The following is a 21,509-nucleotide window of genomic DNA, read 5'->3' on the forward strand; positions in this document are numbered from 1 at the left end:
GAAGAGCAATCCTCTCACTCGGGGGCTTAGCTGCAGCCCTGTGCTCGCCTAAGTTGTAAAAAATCCTACCGAGTGAAGAGCAATCCTCTCACTCGGGGGCTTAGCTGCAGTTCAAGCACTCGCCTAAGTTACAAAAATCCTACCGAGTGAAGAGCTACCCTCTCACTCGGAGGCTTAGCTGCAGCCCTGTGCTCGCCTAAGTTACAAAAATCCTACCGAGTGAAGAACAAACCTCTCACTCGGGGGCTTAGCTGCGGCCCAGTGCTCGCCTAAGTTATAGAAATCCTACCGAGTGGTAAGCCGGGCTTCCACTCAGAGGCTTAGCCGCAGCCCAGTGCTCGCCTAAGTGGACTAAAGAATAAGTCGATTGCAGTAAAGGCGCCTTGCTTTGAACCTACAAAAGACATTTCGAGCCAAAGGCAATCATATTCAAGCACCAAATTCAAGTTTGAATCGATATCTAAAGGAACCGAAAGTGCTCAGGCGTTAAGCCTGTTAAGGTTTATCGGTTACAATTCCACTCGGCATACCGAGGCAAATTTAAAGCGTCGAGCCAGAAGAAGTTTTTTACCCCTCCTGTGGAGGGCTGGAAGGTGCAACGAATTCATCAAGGTCAATTCCGTCGGCGATCCGAGTGGCAGCTGCAAGGAAAGTTTCCATAAAGGACCTGAAGTCGTGTTTCTTGGTGTTGGCCACCCGAAGGGCCGCCAGCTTCTTTTCTCGCGCATCTTTACAGTGGACTCGGGCCAGACACAAAGCAACATCTGCACCACACCGAGCCGAGGACTTCTTCCATTCCTGCACTCGACCAGGGATCGTGTTCAAGCGGGCCATCAGCGACTCAAGGTCATTCTGAAGTGTCTCCTCAGGCCAGAGTGTCGAGTCGATGCGAGAGGTGGCGGCCTTCAGCCTTGCGAGATAATCCACGACAGCTGCAACACGAGACTCCAGTCAGAAAACATCCATGGCAACTTCGTCGTTCACCGGAGAATTGACGGGGTCGAGGTTGGGCTCCAGTCGATTAGTTTCTTCTTCAAAGTTTTGGCAAAATTCTGCAAGGATGATCACTGAGTCAAGGGGATGGTCGAATGGAAAAACCACGATTGGAAATGTTTGCCGAGCATAGAGGCTTACCTTCAAGCATAAGAAACAGCTTCTTGGCAAGACCACTCAGGAAGGCCTCCAGATCAGTTTTCTTCCCAGTCAATTTGCTGACTTGGTCGGTCAGGGCAGCTTTATCAGTTTTTAGTCGACTGACCTCCTTGTTGGCAATCCCAAGAGCAGCTTTCAGATTGGTATTGTCTTGTTCAAGCTTGGTGACTGAAGCTAACTTCTCGTCAGCAAGCTTGATCTTCTCAGCTAGTTCGAGGTCTTTCTTCTGTTGGGCCTCCCTTACCTTACCTGCAAGTCACAGCAAGATCAGATTTTGAAACAAGCAAGGGGAAAAGCAGTCGTCAGGGTCTCACCAAACATACCTTCGGTCTCCTCCTTGGCCTTCGTCAGCTTCTCCTGAACCAGCTTCAAGCTCAGCTCGAGTTGAGTGTGCTTGTTTTCTAGCTCAGAGTAGCGAGCCACAAGATCACAAGAGTTCTGCGAAGAACCAATCGACTAAATGTCAAATATAATTCACTTCCGAGTGAAAAAGGAAAAAACACACGTTTCTAAGACTACAGCCGAATACAAGCATTCGACCGTAGTCTCGGGGACTACACCCAGTGGGTGCACTCAGCGTGCCCCCACTAATCTTGTTGAAGACAAAGTCGACCAGTCGACCTCAAAAAAAAGAGAGAGATGTATTCTTTAAGACTGTGATCAACTGCAAGCAGTCGACCACAGTCTCGGGGACTACACCCAGTGGGTGCACTCAGCGTGCCCCCACCGGTTTGTGAAATCCAGTCGACATAGTCGACTGACAGAAAGATTGACATCATAAAGCCTAAGGCCGACTGCCAGCAGTCGACCTTAGCCTTGGGGACTACACCCAGCGGGTGCACTCAGCGTGCCCCCGCTAAACATGGAGTCTAATCGACACACCCAGTGGGTGACTACTATAAATTCCGGAAAGGAAAAGTTTTTGGTTGCATATCCAACAGAACAAACAGTGGTCGACTGACCTGAACATTGCTTTGAAGGGCAGAACTGGCGTCATAAGCTGCCTGGCTCGCATCCCGGATGGTCTTTAACTGCTCCATCATGATTCCCGCCTGGCGTATCGCTTCCTTCGCCGCGCCAGCTTGGTCCTCTGGGACGTGGTGCGTCGTGAAGAGGGAGGGCTGCTGAGCACTCGTCAATGGATCTGCGAAGGACACCGTGTGTCGAGTGGTGTTCTCTTCCTCCGCAATCAGAATCTCAGGCGCCGTCACATCCTGGGGCACCTTACTGGCGGACGCTTTCCTACTTCTCCTGCGCTTCAGTGGTTCTTCATCCTCATCATCATCAGGAAGATTGATAACAGCAGTGGGTGGAGCTACAAAGAAGAATCAGGATCAGAGATCGCGAGTCAGTCGACTAAGAACGGCGTTAAGAATACAGTACCTGGTTTCGAAGTTGCTGCGTCCTCCATCTCATGGTCATCAGCCCGGGCTGAGGTTTCAGAAGTAGCAGCACTGCAACTCCAAAGGATCAGTCGACTAACTTCAGCGTCGACCAGAGACAAAGTTCACACAAAATAAGAAGATTCAAAGAGCACGATTACCCTGATATGGTAGGGATGGACACCTTCATCTTCGGTAGGAGCTTAATCGTCTTCGACGGGGCCGCCCTGGGCTGCTTCGGCGCCTTTTCAGTCGGCACCGGAGAGGTGGTCCGAGGGCGCTTGGTCGACTGAACAACGGTCGCAACCCCCTTGCCACGTTCAGTCGAGGGGTCGTGGACAAGCTTCGACCGCCTTTCTGAGCGCGGTGGTACGACCTCCTCCTCCTCTTCTTCTTCATCCTCAACGTGATCTTCATCACCGTCATCATCATCATCGTCGTCATCATCCTCTGCAACGTCCGAGTCCCATTCCTCCTCTTCCTGGCTCTCGCCCCCACTCGCCTCACCCTCCTCAGTCGGAGCTTGTGCCCCATTGGGCATCGAGTACAGTTCGGTGAGAGCCTAGCAGATATCAAGACAAGGATCAGTCGACCAGTCGGCAGGATAAACAGAAATAAGTGTGACAAGAACACAGTGGAAAGCAGAGCAAGCGTACCTTGTTTGGATCGCTATTGTGGTCGAGTGGAGGAATCCTTCGGGCTCCGCGTGGGTTGTCCTTGTTTCCGGTGACGGCTACCATCCATCTTTCCAGAGTGACATCGTCGACTGCTTCCGGATGGACTCGAGTCTCGTCTTCAGTCCCACAGTACAACCACATGCAGTGGCTCCGGAACTGCAGGGGCTGGATGCGACGCCTAAGGAAGACCTCCAGGAGATCCATGCCCGTCACTCCCTCCCGAACCAGCTGCACCACGCGCTCCATCAACATCTTCACGTCAGCTTTCTCCTCCGGAATCAACTTCAGAGAGGAAGGCTTGTTCACTCGGTCCATGGTAAACTGTGGGAGTCCACTCGACTGCCCCGGCGTCGACTGGTCCTGGCAGTAGAACCAAGTCGACTGCCAGCCTCTGACTGACTCGGGAAAGGTCATGGGCGGGAAGGTGCTCTTATTCCTCACCTGGATCCCCAGGCCCCCACACATTTGGACGACTCGGGTTCTCTCATCACCTGGGCTCGCCTTCTTCACGGTCTGAGAGCGACACGTGAATATATGCTTGAACAAACCCCAGTGCGGTCGACAGCCCAGGAAACCCTCACACATGGACACGAACGCGGCAAGATAGGCAATAGAATTTGGGGTAAAGTGGTGGAGCTGCGCTCTGAAGAAGTTCAAGAAGCCACGGAAGAAAATACTCGGCGGCAAAGAAAATCCACGATCAACATGGGTGGCCAAGAGCACACACTCACCCTCTTCTGGCTGGGGCTGCCACTCCTTCCCCGGAAGCCTCGCAGCTCCGTGAGGGATCAAGCCCTCGTTGGCCATGTCGAGGAGGTCTTTCTCTGTGATGGTCGACTGGATCCAGTCTCCTTGGACCCAGCCCTTCGGCAGGCGGGATCTGGAAGAAGACCCTCCGCGGCTGGTAGATCTCCCCTTCGCCTTCTCCGACGCCGACGCCTTCTTCGCACGTTCCAGCGCCGCCGTCTTCTCCTTGGCCATAGTTGCCGGCGAGGTGCGCGTGGGGGAGTTGTGCGGGGGCGAGAGCGAGCGCGCTGGACGGGGGCGAAGGGAGCAGAGAGAGAGAGAGAGAATGCTGAGGCTCAGTACAGAAATCCTCGCCGGTCGCATTTATAAGGTCCCTTCCGAGTGGATGACATGTGGGCCCGGTCGATCTAATCATATCAGGAACAGTTATGCAGATGGGATACGTGGCGGAGGAAGCGGCGCGGAGATCGAGGCGTCTATGTCCCGTCCCATCCGAACGCCGTGGTCCGCTCCACTTCGCGCGCGTCCCCAAATTTCGCATCCCGCGGAATCCGCGAACGGCAGATCAGTCTGTCAGACGCGGGGTTTCCCGCGATCCGTCGCTCGGGAATCGTCGAAGCCCGAAAGATCACTCGACGAAAGAAGAGAATGGATTGAGTCGACTGAAGACAAGTTGCTCACCATCGACGAAGAGATTCTTTGGTCCAGAACAGCGCACGACCGGAGCGCAAAGGTTAATCGGAAACGACATCAACTCCTTCCTCACTCGAAGCCTCAATCCATTCGGGGGCTAATGATGGGGTTATGTACCTAGGGTAGGGTCATGGACCTGATCTAAGTACCTTACCCAAGGACATCCTTAGAAGAGGTCGCCTTCCAGTCGACCAACGAAGGACTCACTCGACAGACTTGAAGGACTCGACCACGAAGACTCACTCGACCACCAGGAGGTCAAGAGGCACTCTGCCCTGCAACGGCCTGTAATTAAGTAGGCTTTATGATAGTAAAGACACTTTATGTGGGGCGTTACCAGTAACGCCCCAGACTTAACTCACCTTAAACCCTCTCCTACGTGGGCTGGCTGGGGTCCTGGCGCACTCTATATAAGCCACCCCCTCCACAGGCAGAAGGGTTCGGCACCTTGTAACTCATATACTCATAATCCACTCGACCGCCTCCGGGCTCCGAGACGTAGGGCTATTACTTCTTCCGAGAAGGGCCTGAACTCGTACATCCCTTGTGTTACAACCTCTCCATAGCTAGGACCTTGCCTCTCCATACCTACCCCCCACTCTACTGTCAGGCTTAGAACCACGACAGTCTCCAAAATCAAGAAGGAAACAAATCAAGAAGGAAAAATGAGGGACAAGAACAAATCAAAGAGAAGAGAGCTGCCGAAGATACGACACACAGCCATACCATAGTTGGCCGACCACAGGCCTGCCGCCAGGAGTCCCATATGCAGCCGTAGTTGGCCGACGAATGCGACGCACCATCTCCACCACCACGGCACAGGGTTGGTTGCCCCAACCGCAGTAGCCCCGTCGCCACCGCCGCCGTCGCAGGCCTCCCCGCCGCCGACGAGCTTGCTGGAGCCAATGAAGGGACCAGCGCGCGTTGGCCGGCCTTGCTCTGGCGGAGGAGCGCGAGGGCGTGCCAGCTGCTGCACGTGCCGGAGCTGCTGCTCCTACTGTTCCATCGCCGTCGGCCGGCCTTCAGTGGCGGCGGCTCCAGAGCAGGGTCCCGGCAGCAGCAGGAGGCGGTCTCGGCGCGGCGGACGAAGACGGAGAGGCATGGCGGGCTCCCTGGAGAAAACGTGCGAGACAGAGAGCGAGATTAGAGAGAGAAGAAGGGAGAAAGCCGGCGCAGTTGGAAGAGGCAGCGCCGGGAGGTAGCCTCAGGGCCCCGACGGGTGCGGATCAGCTTGCAGGAGACAAGCCGGGATGGGTGAGACCATGACACACGTATTGTTGTTTTTACAGTTTTTTTTAAAGCTTGTTTTTACAGTTTGTTAAATTCACATATATATGTTTTTTAGTTTTTTAAGGATGTCACATCTAAACTTTCACAAATACCGCAACAACAAAAAACAAAAACAAAATACTGAGAAAAAATAGACCACAAACATAATGGACATCAGGTTAGATGTGACACATAACTATGTCACATCTAGATGTGTCCTAGACAGACCATGTTTTTATGCATTTGGACATACTTTGCCATCCGGGCTGTCCGCCGACCGGTCCAGACCTACTATTTAGCACAAGACAAAAACAAATGCGAAGGGCTTTGCAAAATTTATTTTATATGTTTTTTGCTGGTTGATTATGTTTGGAGTTCCTTTCTTTGTTATTATCTTCATTGCATTGTCAGTTTCTTTTATCCGGTACCATTTTGCGGTTATATATGCTTTACTTATTCACTTAGAATATCAATGTCTTATCAGTGTATCGGTTCACTTGCACAAGGATCTTGCCAAAACATCCAAGTTTCCCGAACATAAAAATTATGTCATTTCGGTGGAACAAAGAATTTATCTCTAGCACGGTGAAACAAATAATTTATCTCTTGCACTGAAATTATGTTTCTTACCAACAAAAATGTATCATTGCAGTATTTTTATTATGTTACGACTAATTGTTGGGTTGGGTTGCTCCATTAGCAAGAAGTCAATTTGTCAGTGCAAACATAGTTGCAAGGATGCGGTATTTCAACTTTGAGGTTACTTTAGCTTTTGGATTTCAGATTTAGTTGCCATCACGAAACTGGTATGCAATTGAGTTGCACTTGCGCACACATGCTGATTTCTAAATTTCGCACAGTACTATAGTTGTGCTCCTCTAAATAGCTTATATTTGAGCACAGTCTTGTGGAATAGTTACAGTGAACAAATATCTTGCATTTGATTGATTTGATTTGTTAGTTTTTTGAACTGCACTGCCCCTATTAGGCTAAGTAGAAACACTATACTGGGACTAAAGTACATCAGGTTACCTCTCATGAGGTCTGTGGAATTTTTGTAATTTGCGGTATGGTATTTTTGGAATTATTTTGGGTACAAGGAAAGAAGTGACAGAGAACTGCAATTGTTCCGTGGTAAAATTTACTGAAATTGGTGTTTCTTTTCAAGATTATATTATTGTTTGCCCATTTGTTCCTTGGATGATCTACTAATTTTCTTTTCTATTCCTTGCGGATAATTTGCTTCAGTTCATCAGACTACCTGGGGAAACAGGCTCATTGTTTATCTAAAGATATATTGGGCATCAGTCCACCTATCATGAGGTCTCTAAATTTTTTAGGCATGTTTATTTTTTGAATAATTTCTTGCAGATACTATGCTTGGACTCACAAATGCATGTAGTGCTTCCAGATGTTCTTCATTTTTTCTGTGTTATTCCTCTTTCAAGTTTTCCTTGAAAAATAATAGTACTTGCTAGGTTTCTAGCTTTACTTTTTTTGTAGTACAAGCTAAATGTATATACCTGAATTTACATATCAGAGTGTTTGAGTTGATTAAGAGTATGAGAGACAACAATTTTCATCCTCAAACAACACCCGACATCATTAATTTTCTTAGTTACCAATTGAAACACGAGGCAGTAATAGCACAACTTAAGTGTGTGAACATATCATTATAAAATGATTGGCCGGATTATGTTTTTTATGCATTCTAGAAGTGGCATTTCTGTGAAATTACTAGCTTTGCATTTTTCTCGGAACACTGTGAAATTGTGTCGGAGAATATTTTTGCTCCTTTTTCATTGTTCGTTGCCCATTCGTTCCGTTCTGCTCCTGTTTGTCATGAGTAATGTGATGTGTTGAAATAGAGGGCACAAACTTATGGGGCCTTTTAGCCATGGGGCTATTGGGCTAGAGGCATGTGATATATTTTTTTCCCGTTGCAACGCACGGGCTTTTTTGCTAGTAATAATAAAGTACGGATTGACTCCGTGGGTTCACCGTCACAATACGCTTTCTTTCCGTGAATTTACGCTTTCAATTTTTTTCATCTAAATTATTTTCTACATCTGAGGTGGTACTATTCATGTGATCATGTGGCCCGTCACGCACGACGTTAGTTCTGGTCACGTGGTACTACACAAACACGTAGACACTAGCTAGGAAACAACACAGGCGACGCCCAAACCGAATCAAACTCAAACACCAACTTGCAACCTCTACGTACACAAGCACAATTCCTGCTTCACATAGCCAACTTGGATCTCTCCCCGTTTTAAATTAGATCGAGCCATCATGGGCAGCCACGCAAGAGATCACCGATCGGGCCATCATCGGAAGCCACCACATCCAAGAACAATTAAGCACAAGGATCGATGGCGGCACACGAGTAGGAGAAGCAGCAGGACGATGATGCCTCGGCACAGAGGTCACCGTTGCCACACAAAGTCGTCACGGAAATCCTTGCCTACCTGCCGGCTTCTCATGTTCGTGGCAGGCCACGCTCTCGTCCCTGCGCTTCTTCGAGCTCCACCTCCGGCGGGCAAACCACAGTCCGTCGCCGCCGGCCGGCCAAAGCTCTTGTTCAGTCCCACGGACGAGCCCTCGGACGACTACTTTATTTTATGCTTGGCGGCCCGGCGGCGCGGCGACGAAGCTGATGCGTAACAACTTGCTGCGCCCCACCCTCTTCACCAAGCCGCTATCGACCCTTAGCCCATCTAGGCAAAAATAACTGCAAGGCATCCTGGAATAAGGAAAAAATATTGCTCTTTTTTGGGATCAACCCAAGAACCTCTACGTTATTACGTAGTAAAGGATGCAACCAGCAGAGTTGCCTTTCAGTTTCTTTTAGAAGACAAAGTTTGCTTCTGTTAATTGATAGTACCACCTTGCTACTTCACATCAAATCCCACCGATTTTTATTTGTCCGCAAGTAGACAATCAACAAGTCTCTCTGAAACAAAGAAAAATGGGGTGAGGTGTGGGTTCAGTTTATCGTACGAGATCAGATGGATCGAGAGAGAAGGGCATACATGAGATAGCTGGTTGCAGGTGCCAACAAGAAAGAGATCTGATCCAATAAACAGAGAGAGGACCGATCTACTCATGGGATGGGTTCTGTCTATTTTCCTTTTCTACTTTCGTTTTATTTCAAACAAAAATTGGATTGTTTGAACCAAAATTCATTCAAATGCCTTGTAAAATTTATGTTTGCTTATATGGAGCACTAAAGATCCAAATAAAATATTTACATAGGAGTATTACATATAGTTAATATTTCCTGTTCAACTTCAAACTAAATTTAAATTCAAGTAGGTTCAAACTCTAAGTATGTTATTTGATTTTCTAAATTTCTGAAAAATTTACGGTTTCTACTAATATCATTTGAAGTATTCACAAAGTTTATGATATTTCATAAAGTAAAAGTATCTCATTTGATATATTTTTGATCTACGATATAGTTGCATTCATGGTTATATAAATCATACTATATGATATTAACATCATGCATCTACCTTAAAATATACATTAGTTTTTACCATGAATGCATGAGTCTCTCACTAAAAAAGGAGAGCTTGGTTATTATGGCTTGCACGCTGTGTTTTGTCATTAAGAAAGTGCATGGACATTTTTTTATTCCGTTGCAACGCACGGGCCCTTACGTTTTTTTCCGTGAATTTACGCTTTCAGTTTTTTTCTTCAACACGTCTATATTTATTTCTATATCCAAGGTGGTACTTAATCTATCTATATATCCCCCGCTGCATTGTTGTTTTCGTCTGCCCCGTTTAGGTGATTTTTTGTCCTATATATGTTGCCCACTTGGAGTCTTTTTGTTCGCAAGCACTCCGGGTCTCCCCGCTCATGTTTGTTTCCTACACGAGACACCAATCTCCGCAACACTGGATGCCGCCTCTAACCCTCCAATAAATACTGGCTCATGAAAGAGAAGGCAAAAGGTGGATCCGGCAGTAGAGGCGGACTAGCAGATAGAGCCATCGGATGAGAGGAGGCATACGATGAGGCAAGTTCCACAGGGTGCTTCGTCCCTCCTGCCGACCATGAGCAAAAAGGATGGAAGAGGAGGGCTAGGCGGCAAACCTTCGGAACCAATTGAGAAGCGAGTCCTGGAGCCCCATGGCGCTTTCTGGCAATGCTCGAGACCGTCTGTCGCCTACGCGCCCGCCTAATCTATCGAGGGAATTAGCAGTTCTCGATTGGAGAGGAGGAAGAAGGGAACACGAGGACGAGACGACCGAGACGTCCGTTGTCTCGCAGCAGACAATGGGTTTGACGAGGACATGGGTTGTGCTGGTGTGCCGCGTGCGTCAGGTAACTATGTCCAGCGAGTGTGACGTGCGATGCGCGCTCATGTGCACCAGTCGGGCGGTAAAGCATGCTGGCGGGCTACATGCGTCTCTGCCATCATGTGTGTGGCGTGTGTCCAACGTGCTGGGCTTGGTGTGCGTAATTATCTGATGGTCTGCTCTCTACACAAGCCACGGTCCTTCGGCATCAAGAACAACATGCATCGGGAAGGAAGCATCCCTGGGTTTTTTTTGTTCGCTTCAGTGCTTTGGTACGCATCTCTAATTGTGTGGTTGCATAGCAGGAGACGAGGGGTGGGCTGTGACTTGAACATATGATCTGGTTATCTTGATGTCATTTGTGAACTAAATTGGTTATATTTCTTTTAGTTAAAAGAAGCACAGAGTAGATATAGATAATAAACATAGGAAGTGACATGAGGGCGAATTCAGAGTCATAGCTTCAGTTAAGGGTATCGAGCATATATTTTACAAATTATTTTTTTCATGGAATATATTTACAGATTCAACTCAAACCCAGGAAGCATCAAACATGTTAATATGAATTCCTCCAAGAAATTTTTTTCTGTTAAAATACATTTTGATGCGAGTTCCACACAAAAGAAATTCTTAACTAAAAAATATGAGCAGAATATGCTTGATGCATTATTATTTTTGAATAGATGCTTACTGCAACTATCACACTCGATTGGTTAGCTTGTTGCTGGTATTACTTCAAATTTTTTGATATTGCTATTTATTTCATGTTCTACTTTTAAAGTTTAGAATGTACCAATAGTCATCTAAAGAATGAATTAACAATAAAATTACACTCTTCAGTCAAATCAATTTACTGGGAATCATACCCATGCATGTCCTGATCAACGATCCATCCATTGCCTTATGGCATAGTTGCTCGACCTGGCCCATTCATAGGAACCGTTGTTTTTTCCCGTTGCAACGCACGGGCATTTGTGCTAGTCTATCCCTAATAATAAAGCACGGATTGACTCCGTGGGTTCACCGTCACAATACGCTTCTTATCGTGAATTTACGCTTTCTGTTTTTTTACCTACATCCGAGGTGGTACTATTCTCTCTAACCTTTTTGCTTTTTTTGGGTGATGTATGTCCGTCCCACAATTGATCCAGTCTATGCTTCGTAGGGCTGGATCCTATTTGGTGCACTCAGCGACGAATACAGCGTTAACCGTACAGGACGCACACCTCCCCATGCGCAACGGGCCAGTCCACATTCTCTTTTTTTTTTCTAAACTGATGCAAAAAAATCAAGTGCGGGGATGACGATTCAAACCCGCGCCCTAGCGGTTAAGTGTGCCACGCCATAACCACCGCGTCACGCGCCACTCTGCGGTCAATTTCATTTTCTTACCTCTTTTCTTCTGTCCTTTTATTCTTTTTCTAATTAAAAGTAACTGGATTTCATGAACAATTTTTCAACTTTAACGAACATTTCCAAAATTGGATGAACTGCTTTTTTCAAGTTCGATGAACTATTTTCAAATCCGATAAACTTTTTTCCAAATCTGATGAACTTTTTTTTCAAATCTGATGAACTTTTTCAAATTCGATGAACTTTTTTTCAAATCTGATGAACTTTTTCATTTTTTTGTGTTCAAAATTGATGAACTTTCGGAAATTCATGAACTGTTTTTCAGATTCGTAAATTTCAGATTCATGCGTTTTCAGTTTTGTGAACGAAAGGACGAACACAAAAAAAACAACGAACAAAGGAAACGTGAGCGAGCGATCGAAGCGAAGAAAGGAAGAGAGCGTGCTACCTGGGCCGGCCCATGTGAGGCTGCGCGCGAGCGCCCGCTAAGCGGACGGGCGCATAAGGCGCCGGAGAGGAGGTCTCGTCTCCTTAGTAGGTTAAACGTCGAGCGATGAGCTTTTGGGCTGATGTTATATTTCCAAGTTGGCCCACTTATCCACGTAAGGCAAGGCGGAGGCAGCCTGCGCTGGGCTCAACGAAGTCTCGCCAGTGTGTTATGGGCCAACTGGTTCTGATGTGCTGATGTAACAACTATAAGGCCAGTATTGTAAGTCATAGTCCCACATTGCTTTTTGACATCAAACCACACCTATTTTATATACACGTGAGTTGCCACAATCAACAAGCCACGACATCAATAAATAAACAGAGGGTTCGCTTAAGAGAAACGAGGAAATTAACTCAGCCTCGGAAAGAAGCATGGGGTGCTTGCCGGGCATGGACATGCATGTCCAATCAAAATGCGACGCTGCCTGTGTCCCGATGAAACGGCTCGACCAGAATTATGAGCCAAATCAACCTGCTACTTTTGGTGAGACGTGTTCAGCGGAAAGATGACTAAATCTTTGAGAACAAACTTGGGCACGTGTGTGTAACGTGATCACACTCGAAATCCAATTAATATGAGTGACACATTTAAAATGTGTTTATATGCCTATTGAAAATGTTATACAATTTTTAAAAATCGTTCATGCATTTAAAATTGTTAGTGTGGTTTTAAGAAAAGTTTTCACGTATTAAAATAATGTTCATATAAATTGAAAAATGTTCACCCTTTCTCAAAAAATGTTCATGTAATTCTAAAAAGTGTTCACATACATACAAATATCCGTAATTTAAAAAATATGTATGCTCTTTAAAAAGGTCCATGTGATTTAAAAAGTCTTTATGTGTTTTAAATGGAAGGTTGATGCATTTTGAAAAACAATGTGTACAATTTAAAAGTGAGTGGGTGTATAAGGGACGAGCGTATGAACTAGGTGTAAGCCGTAGAATGGGAAGGGCGACTGTCACGTCCAACTTGAGGAGATTAGTTTTAAAAGTACTCCTTCCGATTCTTTTTAGTTCGCATATAAGATTTGACTGAAGTCAAGCCTCATAAAGTTTGACCAATTTTACAGAAAAAAGTACCAACATTCACAATCTAAAATCAATATCAATAAATGTGTCATGACTTAGTTTCATATTTTATAACTTTAGCATGGCAGATGTTGATATTTTTTCATATAAATGCGGTCAAACTTTGTGAAGTTTGATTTCAGAGAATTCTAATATGCAGAGTAAAAAGGACCAGAGGGAGTATTAGACATTCACTTGTGATGGCGTGGTTCAATGTCAGCTGCGAGCGGAGTAGTCGAGATCATCATCATGGGATCAACCACGTCGAAGGCATTGCGTTCTGATAGATTAAAATACTCTTCAAAATATTTAACTATCAGACACTAACTCAAAATATAACATGTTATATATGAATAATTCCTGAGAAAAAATGTGTATAAATTTTAAATATATATTTACATGCATACCTGAAAAATTCTTTCAACGGACTATTTTTTTACGTTGCATTCATTCGAGTAAGGCATTCCGAGTAAAACAGATCGAGGCTCCAGTCATTAAGATGGCACTTAAAATAGTCCTTGACCTCCACCTCTCCTTTCTAACTGGCATTTGCTTAGTATGATGATGAAAACCACAAGCTCGTGTACATCATAAAACTTGCAAAAGGGCGAAAGGATGAATAGGTCGATGACAATGGGGGGACGGAGCAATTGTGATAACTGGCGAAATATAATTTTTGTTACCCCGTTGCAACGCACGGTCTCTTTTGCTAGTCTATCCCTAATAATAAAGCACGGATTGACTCCATGGATTCACCGTCACAATACGCTTTCTTCTCATATCATAATACGCTTTTACGATTTGTATGGACAAGATCGTAATATAAACAAGGTGGCACTAATTCCTTGTGAAAGTTTTCCTACGTCGTTGGAGAAGCCCAGTATTGTCCCAACGAGGCTAGCAAATTTGCAGAAAGGTCCCTGTGTTCTTTGGTATTCAACCCGCGGTTCAAATCGAACCGGTACGAAGGGGAGAAAAACGTAGCCACGCTCTGCCTCGCCGTGCTCCGCCCCGCCCCACCACCTCCCGCGACGCCCCGCGCGCCGTGCGCAGCCGGCACGCCCCCACCTTCTTCCTCCCCGGCTCATTCCCACCCCACCCCTCGACCCCCACCAACCACTGCCCTGTCCACCATCGTTGGGCGCCTCCACCGACCACCCACCCACCGGCGCCGACCCCGACGACCCAATCGTACCCGAGACCCGGCGCCCCCATCCATCTACATCCTCATCGCGTCGCGCCCCCGCGCCCCCAAAGCGCTGCCCGACGATGGATCCGAGCGGGCAACCGCCCCAGCGCGCCTCCCGGCGGCGGATCCGGGCCAACAACTACTCCCCTCCTCCCCCACGACTGGTTGCCTCCACTACCATCCCTTGCAGCTTAGGGTCTGGCGAGTCCCAGCCGCCACGCTCCCTCTTTCCTCTCCTCCGCGTCAAGATCGACAGTGAGGTCACCGGCGCCTGCTCTCTGCTGATCTCCCCTTCCTCATCTTCCTGCGAGGTTCCCAACCGCCCTGCCCCGGATGCGTGCGTTGTTGTTTATGATGTAGGTGTTCAGCATGTAGAAGCCGGACGACGTGATGCTGTTGTTGCCGATCTGCTGCAGCGCCTCTTGTTTGACCCTGAGATCACTGGCGATGAACACAATCAGGTGAGTATAGAGCATACTGAAAAGGGAAAATTAGGCCACGCCCGAGACGTGAACCCTGCCATCCCAATGTTCCTTGCTTGCTACCCACGATCCGATCAATATGACGGGCTACACTAACAATCTAACTGATGAAACTGAAGAAAATCCTAACTGACGAAACTGAACATTTAACAGCTACATTTACGCCTGACGAAACTGATTTTTTCTAAAACTTTGACAACAGTTATTAACTGGCAGTCTGACACTGTGGTCATCGCAGATGAGGACGTGCGTGCGTGTGGCGTGTGCGCTGCTGCTCGCCATCGCTGTCGTGCGTGTGAATCGTGCCAACTATGTGCCATGTCATCGAAGGGCTTCGTCCTCGGCATCGGCGGTGATCGCGAGTGCAAGGTCGAAGTTTGTTAGCTTAGGGAGGAAGCATGTGTTGAGCATGATGTTACTGCTCTTGGAATACCTCTGCACGTAGTTGAGTCCGGCTGCCACGTCCAGCGCGACCTGGACGTGCTTGCTCCATCCGAGCACCTCATCGCTGTGGAGCCACTTGCTAAGCGCGCTGTTTTTGGTGAACTCGAACATCACGTACGTCAATACATGTAGCCGCCGTGCATGCAGTGATGGAGAGGCCCCGGACAGGCGGATGAGGCTCAAGTGGTTGAGGCGACCAAGGATGCTCACCTCGACGGTAGCGCACACATCATTGACTCCTGTTCGCGATCGTCGGGTATGGTTGATTCATCGGGGCCACGGTTCATTCATTCATCCTTGGTACAATTTATTTTCTGTTTCATGTGTTTTCTGTGTAGAAGTTGGGTCTCGATGACCTATAAGCAAGAACAACCTTCTCCAACTAATAGTGTTTATTTGCCTAAACAATTTGCTATTTCGGTATTTGGATGGGGGATGAAGAACAACATTCATCATTAGTACTTGAAGAGACTTGCCTGGTTGGGACTGAACAGGATCTGTTGTAGTGCATCTTACTTAACTGCTCATTGTACAATCTAAATAAAATCAAGGTCGTCTTCATATGCAAGGGAATGTTTTCTTACTGCAATGGTAAGCTATTCTGAATCCATCTCATAATGTGGCTGCTCATGTTTGGTGCAGTTGTAGCGCATGGCATGGCGATGGTGGAGGAGATAAAGTGTTGAGAAAAAGGACGGCGATGCGAAGGGAAGATGATAGGGGATTACTCGACAAGTATGCGGAGGTGTTGTAAAGTTCCCTCCTTTATGTATAGTTATTTCATTATCCATCTAAATATCAATTACATGTATATGTATGAAACTCATTTTGCGCTGCTAAATTTTCTGTAAAGATTTAAAATTATGTGGTATTAAACTTATAGTGATTGAAACAAATGCAAAACTTGCATGTTGATTCATCATTTTTATACTTTTGGTTTCAGCGGATAGATATGAGAGGTTTAGCACTACTTCTTACTTATAGATCCAAATGTGTTATGGTCACCAGGGGCGAAATTAGGTATAGGGCAACTAGGGCTATAGCCCTAGGCGTGGCCGAACTAACATCTATAGCCCAGTAGTATACTTTTCAGAATTTTTCACTTATAGGAAGCCCAGCCCCTGGCGTGTAGGCCCCAAGCTCTGGCCCATAAGTTTCTCCATGACTCCACCACTCGCGTACTAGATTTCTACCTCATTATGGTTGCAAACCCAACCCCATTGCTACAGAAAATAAAGCAATGTTTTCAGAATCGTTCGTCATCTCGCGAGATTATTTTGTTCTGATAGCTAATTGCCTTTATGTGATTTATGTGAATTTCTTTGTATGGATTAGTTGATATGGTCAGTGGACAAACCGTTTGAGTTGCAAAATCGTTTGAAATTTGAAATCTGCGGGTTGTATAGATACAACCGGATATGATGTGTATCATGCATAGCTGTCTTAGTTTTTTCTGTTAGCATTAATTAATATGTACTTATTTTTTGCAGAATTTTTTATTATATTTTATCTTCAGATGATGAGCATAATAATGGAGATGGTGCATATGAGGATTTTTCTCTCCCGCTACAACATAGTTTATATTCTGGGGTGCGGCAGTTCCGTTCGGTTGGCGGCGACTGCAATGTAGTTATCAGCATGCTCTTTATGTTACTGGAAACATCATTCTTGATTATTTCTCCTTGTGTTATTGGTCACCATCATTGTTGATTATTTCCCCTTCTGTTCCGTTATCCAATAGATATTCTATTAGTACATGTATATTTGGGTGACAAAGGAGCATGCCATCCCTGATTAAACCCCAAATTGGCAAGATAAGACGTTTATATCTGAATCTTGTTTCATAGAATTAATCATTTGTTTAGTTTGAGAGATTAAATCCAAATAAGTTTATGCAGTGAACTAGAAATAACATGATTGCACGTTAATTTTCTTCTTAAGTTTCATAGTAGAGATTTTGCCGCTGATGATCCACTGCACGCGAACGCCACATCCTTTCTTCCTCAAGTATCGTGCGGCATTCCAAAGCCAGACCATTGCTATCAGGGTGCTGGAGGCTCTTGGGGTCGCAGCCCGCATTCCTGCCGGAGGCAAGTTTTGTAGTCTTCCGTTGCAACGCACGGACATTTGTGCTAGCCTTTCCCTATAATAATAAAGCACGGATTGACTCCGTGGGTTCACCGTCACAATACGCTTCTTTCCGTGATTTTACGCTTTCAGTTTAAATTTAAAACATATTCGAGGTGGTACTAAATTTTGTCTCTAGTTTTTGTCTATGCTTCTGAACATCGTTTGCAGGTACAAAAGTCAACGGGCCAGAATTTTATATTATGGGCCACTAAAAAAGTTTGTCCTCGCGACCTGCCCTCCACTCCCTTTCTACTGCAGAAACCAGAGTTTGTGCTAAGATTTCAGATTTCAGATTTGAATTAATAGTCCCACACCGCCACTTTGCATCAAATTCTAGCAACTTATATACCTTCCAAATTTCCTGGTGTGGAACTGCCGGGGAATTGGGGGTTCCCGGACAGTTCGAGATCCTGTATCCCTCAACTCTATCCATCACCCACGTTTTATCTTTTTGTGTGAAACTAGGCAAAATATGTTGGGGATCATAGCAGAAATTTAAAATTTTCTACATATTACCAAGATCAATCTATGGAGTAATCTACCAACGAGGGAAGGGGAGTGCATCTATATACCCTTGTAGATCGCTAAGCGGAAGCGTTGCAAGAACGCGGATGAAGGAGTCGTACTCGTAGCGATTCAGATCGCGGTTGATTCCGATCTAAGCGCCGAACCACGGCGCCTCCGCGTTCAACACACGTGCAGCCCGGTGACGTCTCCTACGCCTTGATCCAGTAAGGGGAGAAGGAGAGGTTGGGAAAGACTCCGTCCAGCAGCAGCACGGCGGCGTGGTGGTGGTGGAGGAGCGCGGAACTCCAGCAGGGCTTCGCCAAGCACTACGAGAGACGAGGAGGGAGAGGGGTAGGGCTGCGCCAACAGGGAGATCGAATCGTGTGTTGGGCTGCCCCTTTGCCTCCACTATATATAGGGGGAGAGGAAGGGCTGCGCCCCCACCTAGGGTTCCCACCCCAAGGGGTGCGGCAGCCCTAGATCACATCTAGGGTGGCGGCCACAAGGGGGAGAGGGGGAGGCGCACCTAGGGTGGGCCTTAGGGCCCATCTGCCCTAGGGTTTGCCCCCTTCCCCTCTTGGAGGCGCCTTGGGCCTTGGTGGGAAGCGCCCCAGCCCACCTAGGGGCTGGTCCCTTCCCACTATTGGCCCATGTAAGCCTCCGGGGCTGGTGGCCCCACCTGGTGGACCCCCAGACCCCTCCGGTGGTCCCGGTACACTATCGGTGATGCCCGGAACACTTCCGGTGGCCAAAACCATACTTCCTATATATCAATCTTTACCTCCGGACAATTCCGGAACTCCTCGTGACGTCCGGGATCTCATCCGGGACTCCGGACAACATTCAGTAACCGCGTACATACTTTTCCTATAACCCTAGCGTCATCGAACCTTAAGTGTGTAGACCCTACGGGTTCGGGAGTCATGCAGACATGGCCGAGACAACTCTCCGGTCAATAACCAACAGCGGGATCTGGATACCCATGTTGGCTCCCACATACTCCACAATGATCTCATCGGATGAACCACGATGCCAAGGATTTAATCAATCTCGTATACAATTCCCTTTGTCTAGCGGTATAGTACTTGCCTGAGATTCGATCGTCGGTATCCCGATACCTTGTTCAATCTCGTTACCAGCAAGTCTCTTTACTCGTTCCGTAACACATCATCCCGTGATCAACTCCTTGGTCACATTGTGCACATTATGATGATGTCCTACCGAGTGGGCCCAGAGATACATCTCCGTTTACACGGAGTGACAAATCCCAGTCTCGATTCGTGCCAACCCAACAGACACTTTCGGAGATACCTGTAGTGTACCTTTATAGCCACCCAGTTACGTTGTGACGTTTGGCACACCCAAAGCACTCCTACGGTATCCGGGAGTTGCATGATCTCATGGTCTAAGGAAATGATACTTGACATTAGAAAAGCTTTAGCATACGAACTACACGATCTTGTGCTAGGCTTAGGATTGTGTCTTGTCCATCACATCATTCTCCTAATGACGTGATCCTGTTATCAACGATATCCAATGCCCATGGTCAAAAAACCGTAAACATCTAGAAATAACATGATTGCACGTTAATTTTCTTCTTAAGTGTCATAGTAGAGATTTTGCCGCTGATGATCCACTGCACGCGAACGCCACATCCTTTCTTCCTCAAGTATCGTGCGACATTCCAAAGCCAGACCGTTGCGATCAGGGTGCTGGAGGCTCTTGGGGTCGCAACCCGCATTCCTGCCGGAGGCAAGTTTTGTAGTCTCCCGTTGCAACGCACGAGCATTTGTGCTAGTCTCTCCCTAATAATAAAGCACGATTGGGTCTCCGGGTTCACCGTTGCGTCCTTTTTACACAAAGGTCCCTATAGTTTTTAGGTATTAAACCCGCAGTACTTTTTACGTGTGTAACAGTGAGCAGTTGACGGAAATAAAATACCGATTCGACGCCCCTCACCCCCGAGCGACACGCCCTTCTTTTCGCAGCGACTCTTCCAAAAAAATCCCCTTTTTTACACAAAGGTCCCTGTAGTTTTTAGGTATTAAACCCGCAGTACTTTTTACGTGTGTAACAGTGAGCAATTGACGGAAATAAAATACCGATTCGACGCCCCTCACCCCCGAGCGACACGCCCTTCTTTTCGCAGCGACTCTTCCAAAAAAATCCCCTTTCATCTCCCCACCGCTGCCCGTCCCCATCTGCCGTCTCCCTCTTGCCCCTCGGCGACACCGGCCGGCGGCGGCGACGGACGGCATGGATCCAGAGTTGTGCCCCTGGTTATCCCCATCTCTCGCACCCGATGAAGGCCTCCCCACAGGCGCTACAACACGAACTCCCCCTCATGGCGGCGACGCCGCGGCAGTGCGGCGGCCGATTGGCGCAGGTACCGGTTCTAGGACGAGATGGGGCCGCCGACCTCGAACTTACAATCCTTGGCGGCGCCAGACCCATCCCCTAAGCGCCAAGCACTGAGAGGACGTGCTCTTATTCGGCGACAATATGGCTACGATAGCGGCGTGCACATCCAGGCATGCCATATCCTTTCTCTGCTTGGACCCCTCTGTTTGATTGACCAAGTAGGAAAACAATTGGCCACCAGAAATCATGCGGACACCAAACCTCCCCTGATTTCTGAAGGAGCAGCTTCAGCGATGTAAACTGGTGCTGATACTATCCACACCCAAATCCAACAAAGAGCCTTCCATGAATCAAAACATAACCTGCAGCAGCTCACATAACCAGTAAACCAAGTGCGAACATCATGTCAGCAAGAAGAGTAGACTTTCATACGACCGTAGGCATGGCTTAAGTAATGACATTCTAACAATGGTTTACTGAAGAAGAAACAAACTTAGTATCTATGGACGAACACCATCTGTTAATGACCAGTAGTCGGTTGTTTAGATTGAACGTGCAAGAATAGATTGTCTTTGACAGCAGGAAATTCGTCCCAAATATACAGAAGGGCTCATGATATGACACGTGGCAGTAGTTATGCATAAAAATTGCACTGTTATTTGACTTATTTCAGGAAAGTATCACAAGTTCCTAGGTGTGCAGCAATCGCAGAAGCAGTGGAGAACAAGATCCTTCATAGCTTCTTGGAGAAGGAGGTTTTTCTTTTTATTTCTGAACTCTTCTGCTATTTTCTTCATTCCGAATTTCAACTTCTCAAGGTTTCTTGTCTTTACAGGATTTCGGAGAGCATGTACAACCAGATGGCAAAGTCGATGTTATCATTCACTGACTGCCGCCTTCATAGGAAAATCAACGAGCATGTTGCTGCAGCTTAAAGACTTAAATACTTCTGCTCCTAGCTAGCTATAAAATTAGAGCAGATACATGTATAGGTATAGTAGCATCTGTTGCTTTAAGTTAAAAGTCTAAAGTTATTTTAATCTTGCTTGCACATTATTAGAAGGTAGTTGGAAAAGGCATATGTCATTATTTTTAGGAGTTGAGAAACTACTTGTCTTCCTATCATGGCTGCAAGCTGAATGTAAGAAACTAGCAATAGATTGAAATTTGCGAGAGCAGATGCATTGTTTGGTGTATGGAGGCCGGGGCTATATTTTCGTTCTTTTCATATATGAATATTTTATTATTATTTT

General features: G+C 46.8%; 1 protein-coding gene and 1 long non-coding RNA gene across 2 annotated transcripts; both read left to right on the top strand.

Annotated features, from left to right (window-relative positions):
* Window positions 1-14,250: 14,250 nt before the first annotated feature.
* Window positions 14,251-17,076, top strand: LOC119359243. Its single transcript, XR_005172429.1, has 4 exons — window positions 14,251-14,793; window positions 15,053-15,514; window positions 15,901-16,003; window positions 16,749-17,076. It is a non-coding gene; the product is annotated as an uncharacterized LOC119359243 (long non-coding RNA).
* A 2,961-nt stretch (window positions 17,077-20,037) lies between these two features.
* LOC119354120 lies at window positions 20,038-21,453 on the top strand. The gene is made up of 3 exons (XM_037620824.1): window positions 20,038-20,281; window positions 20,930-21,011; window positions 21,092-21,453. The coding sequence occupies exons 1-3, from the start codon at window positions 20,152-20,154 to the stop codon at window positions 21,189-21,191; spliced, it is 312 nt and encodes a 103-aa protein (XP_037476721.1). The 5' UTR covers window positions 20,038-20,151; the 3' UTR covers window positions 21,192-21,453.
* The last annotated feature ends 56 nt before the right edge of the window (window positions 21,454-21,509 follow it).

Source organism: Triticum dicoccoides, chromosome 2A (assembly GCF_002162155.2).
Source record: "Triticum dicoccoides isolate Atlit2015 ecotype Zavitan chromosome 2A, WEW_v2.0, whole genome shotgun sequence".
NCBI lineage: Eukaryota > Viridiplantae > Streptophyta > Magnoliopsida > Poales > Poaceae > Triticum > Triticum dicoccoides.

Coding starts and splice junctions, on each gene's coding strand:
- LOC119354120 (XM_037620824.1), top strand. CDS start 20,152: ATGGATCCAGAGTTGTGCCCCTGGTTATCCCCATCTCTCGCACCCGAT. Junction 20,282..20,929: donor GCGGCGGCCGATTGGCGCAG/GTACCGGTTCTA, acceptor GACTTATTTCAG/GAAAGTATCACAAGTTCCTA. Junction 21,012..21,091: donor ATAGCTTCTTGGAGAAGGAG/GTTTTTCTTTTT, acceptor TTGTCTTTACAG/GATTTCGGAGAGCATGTACA.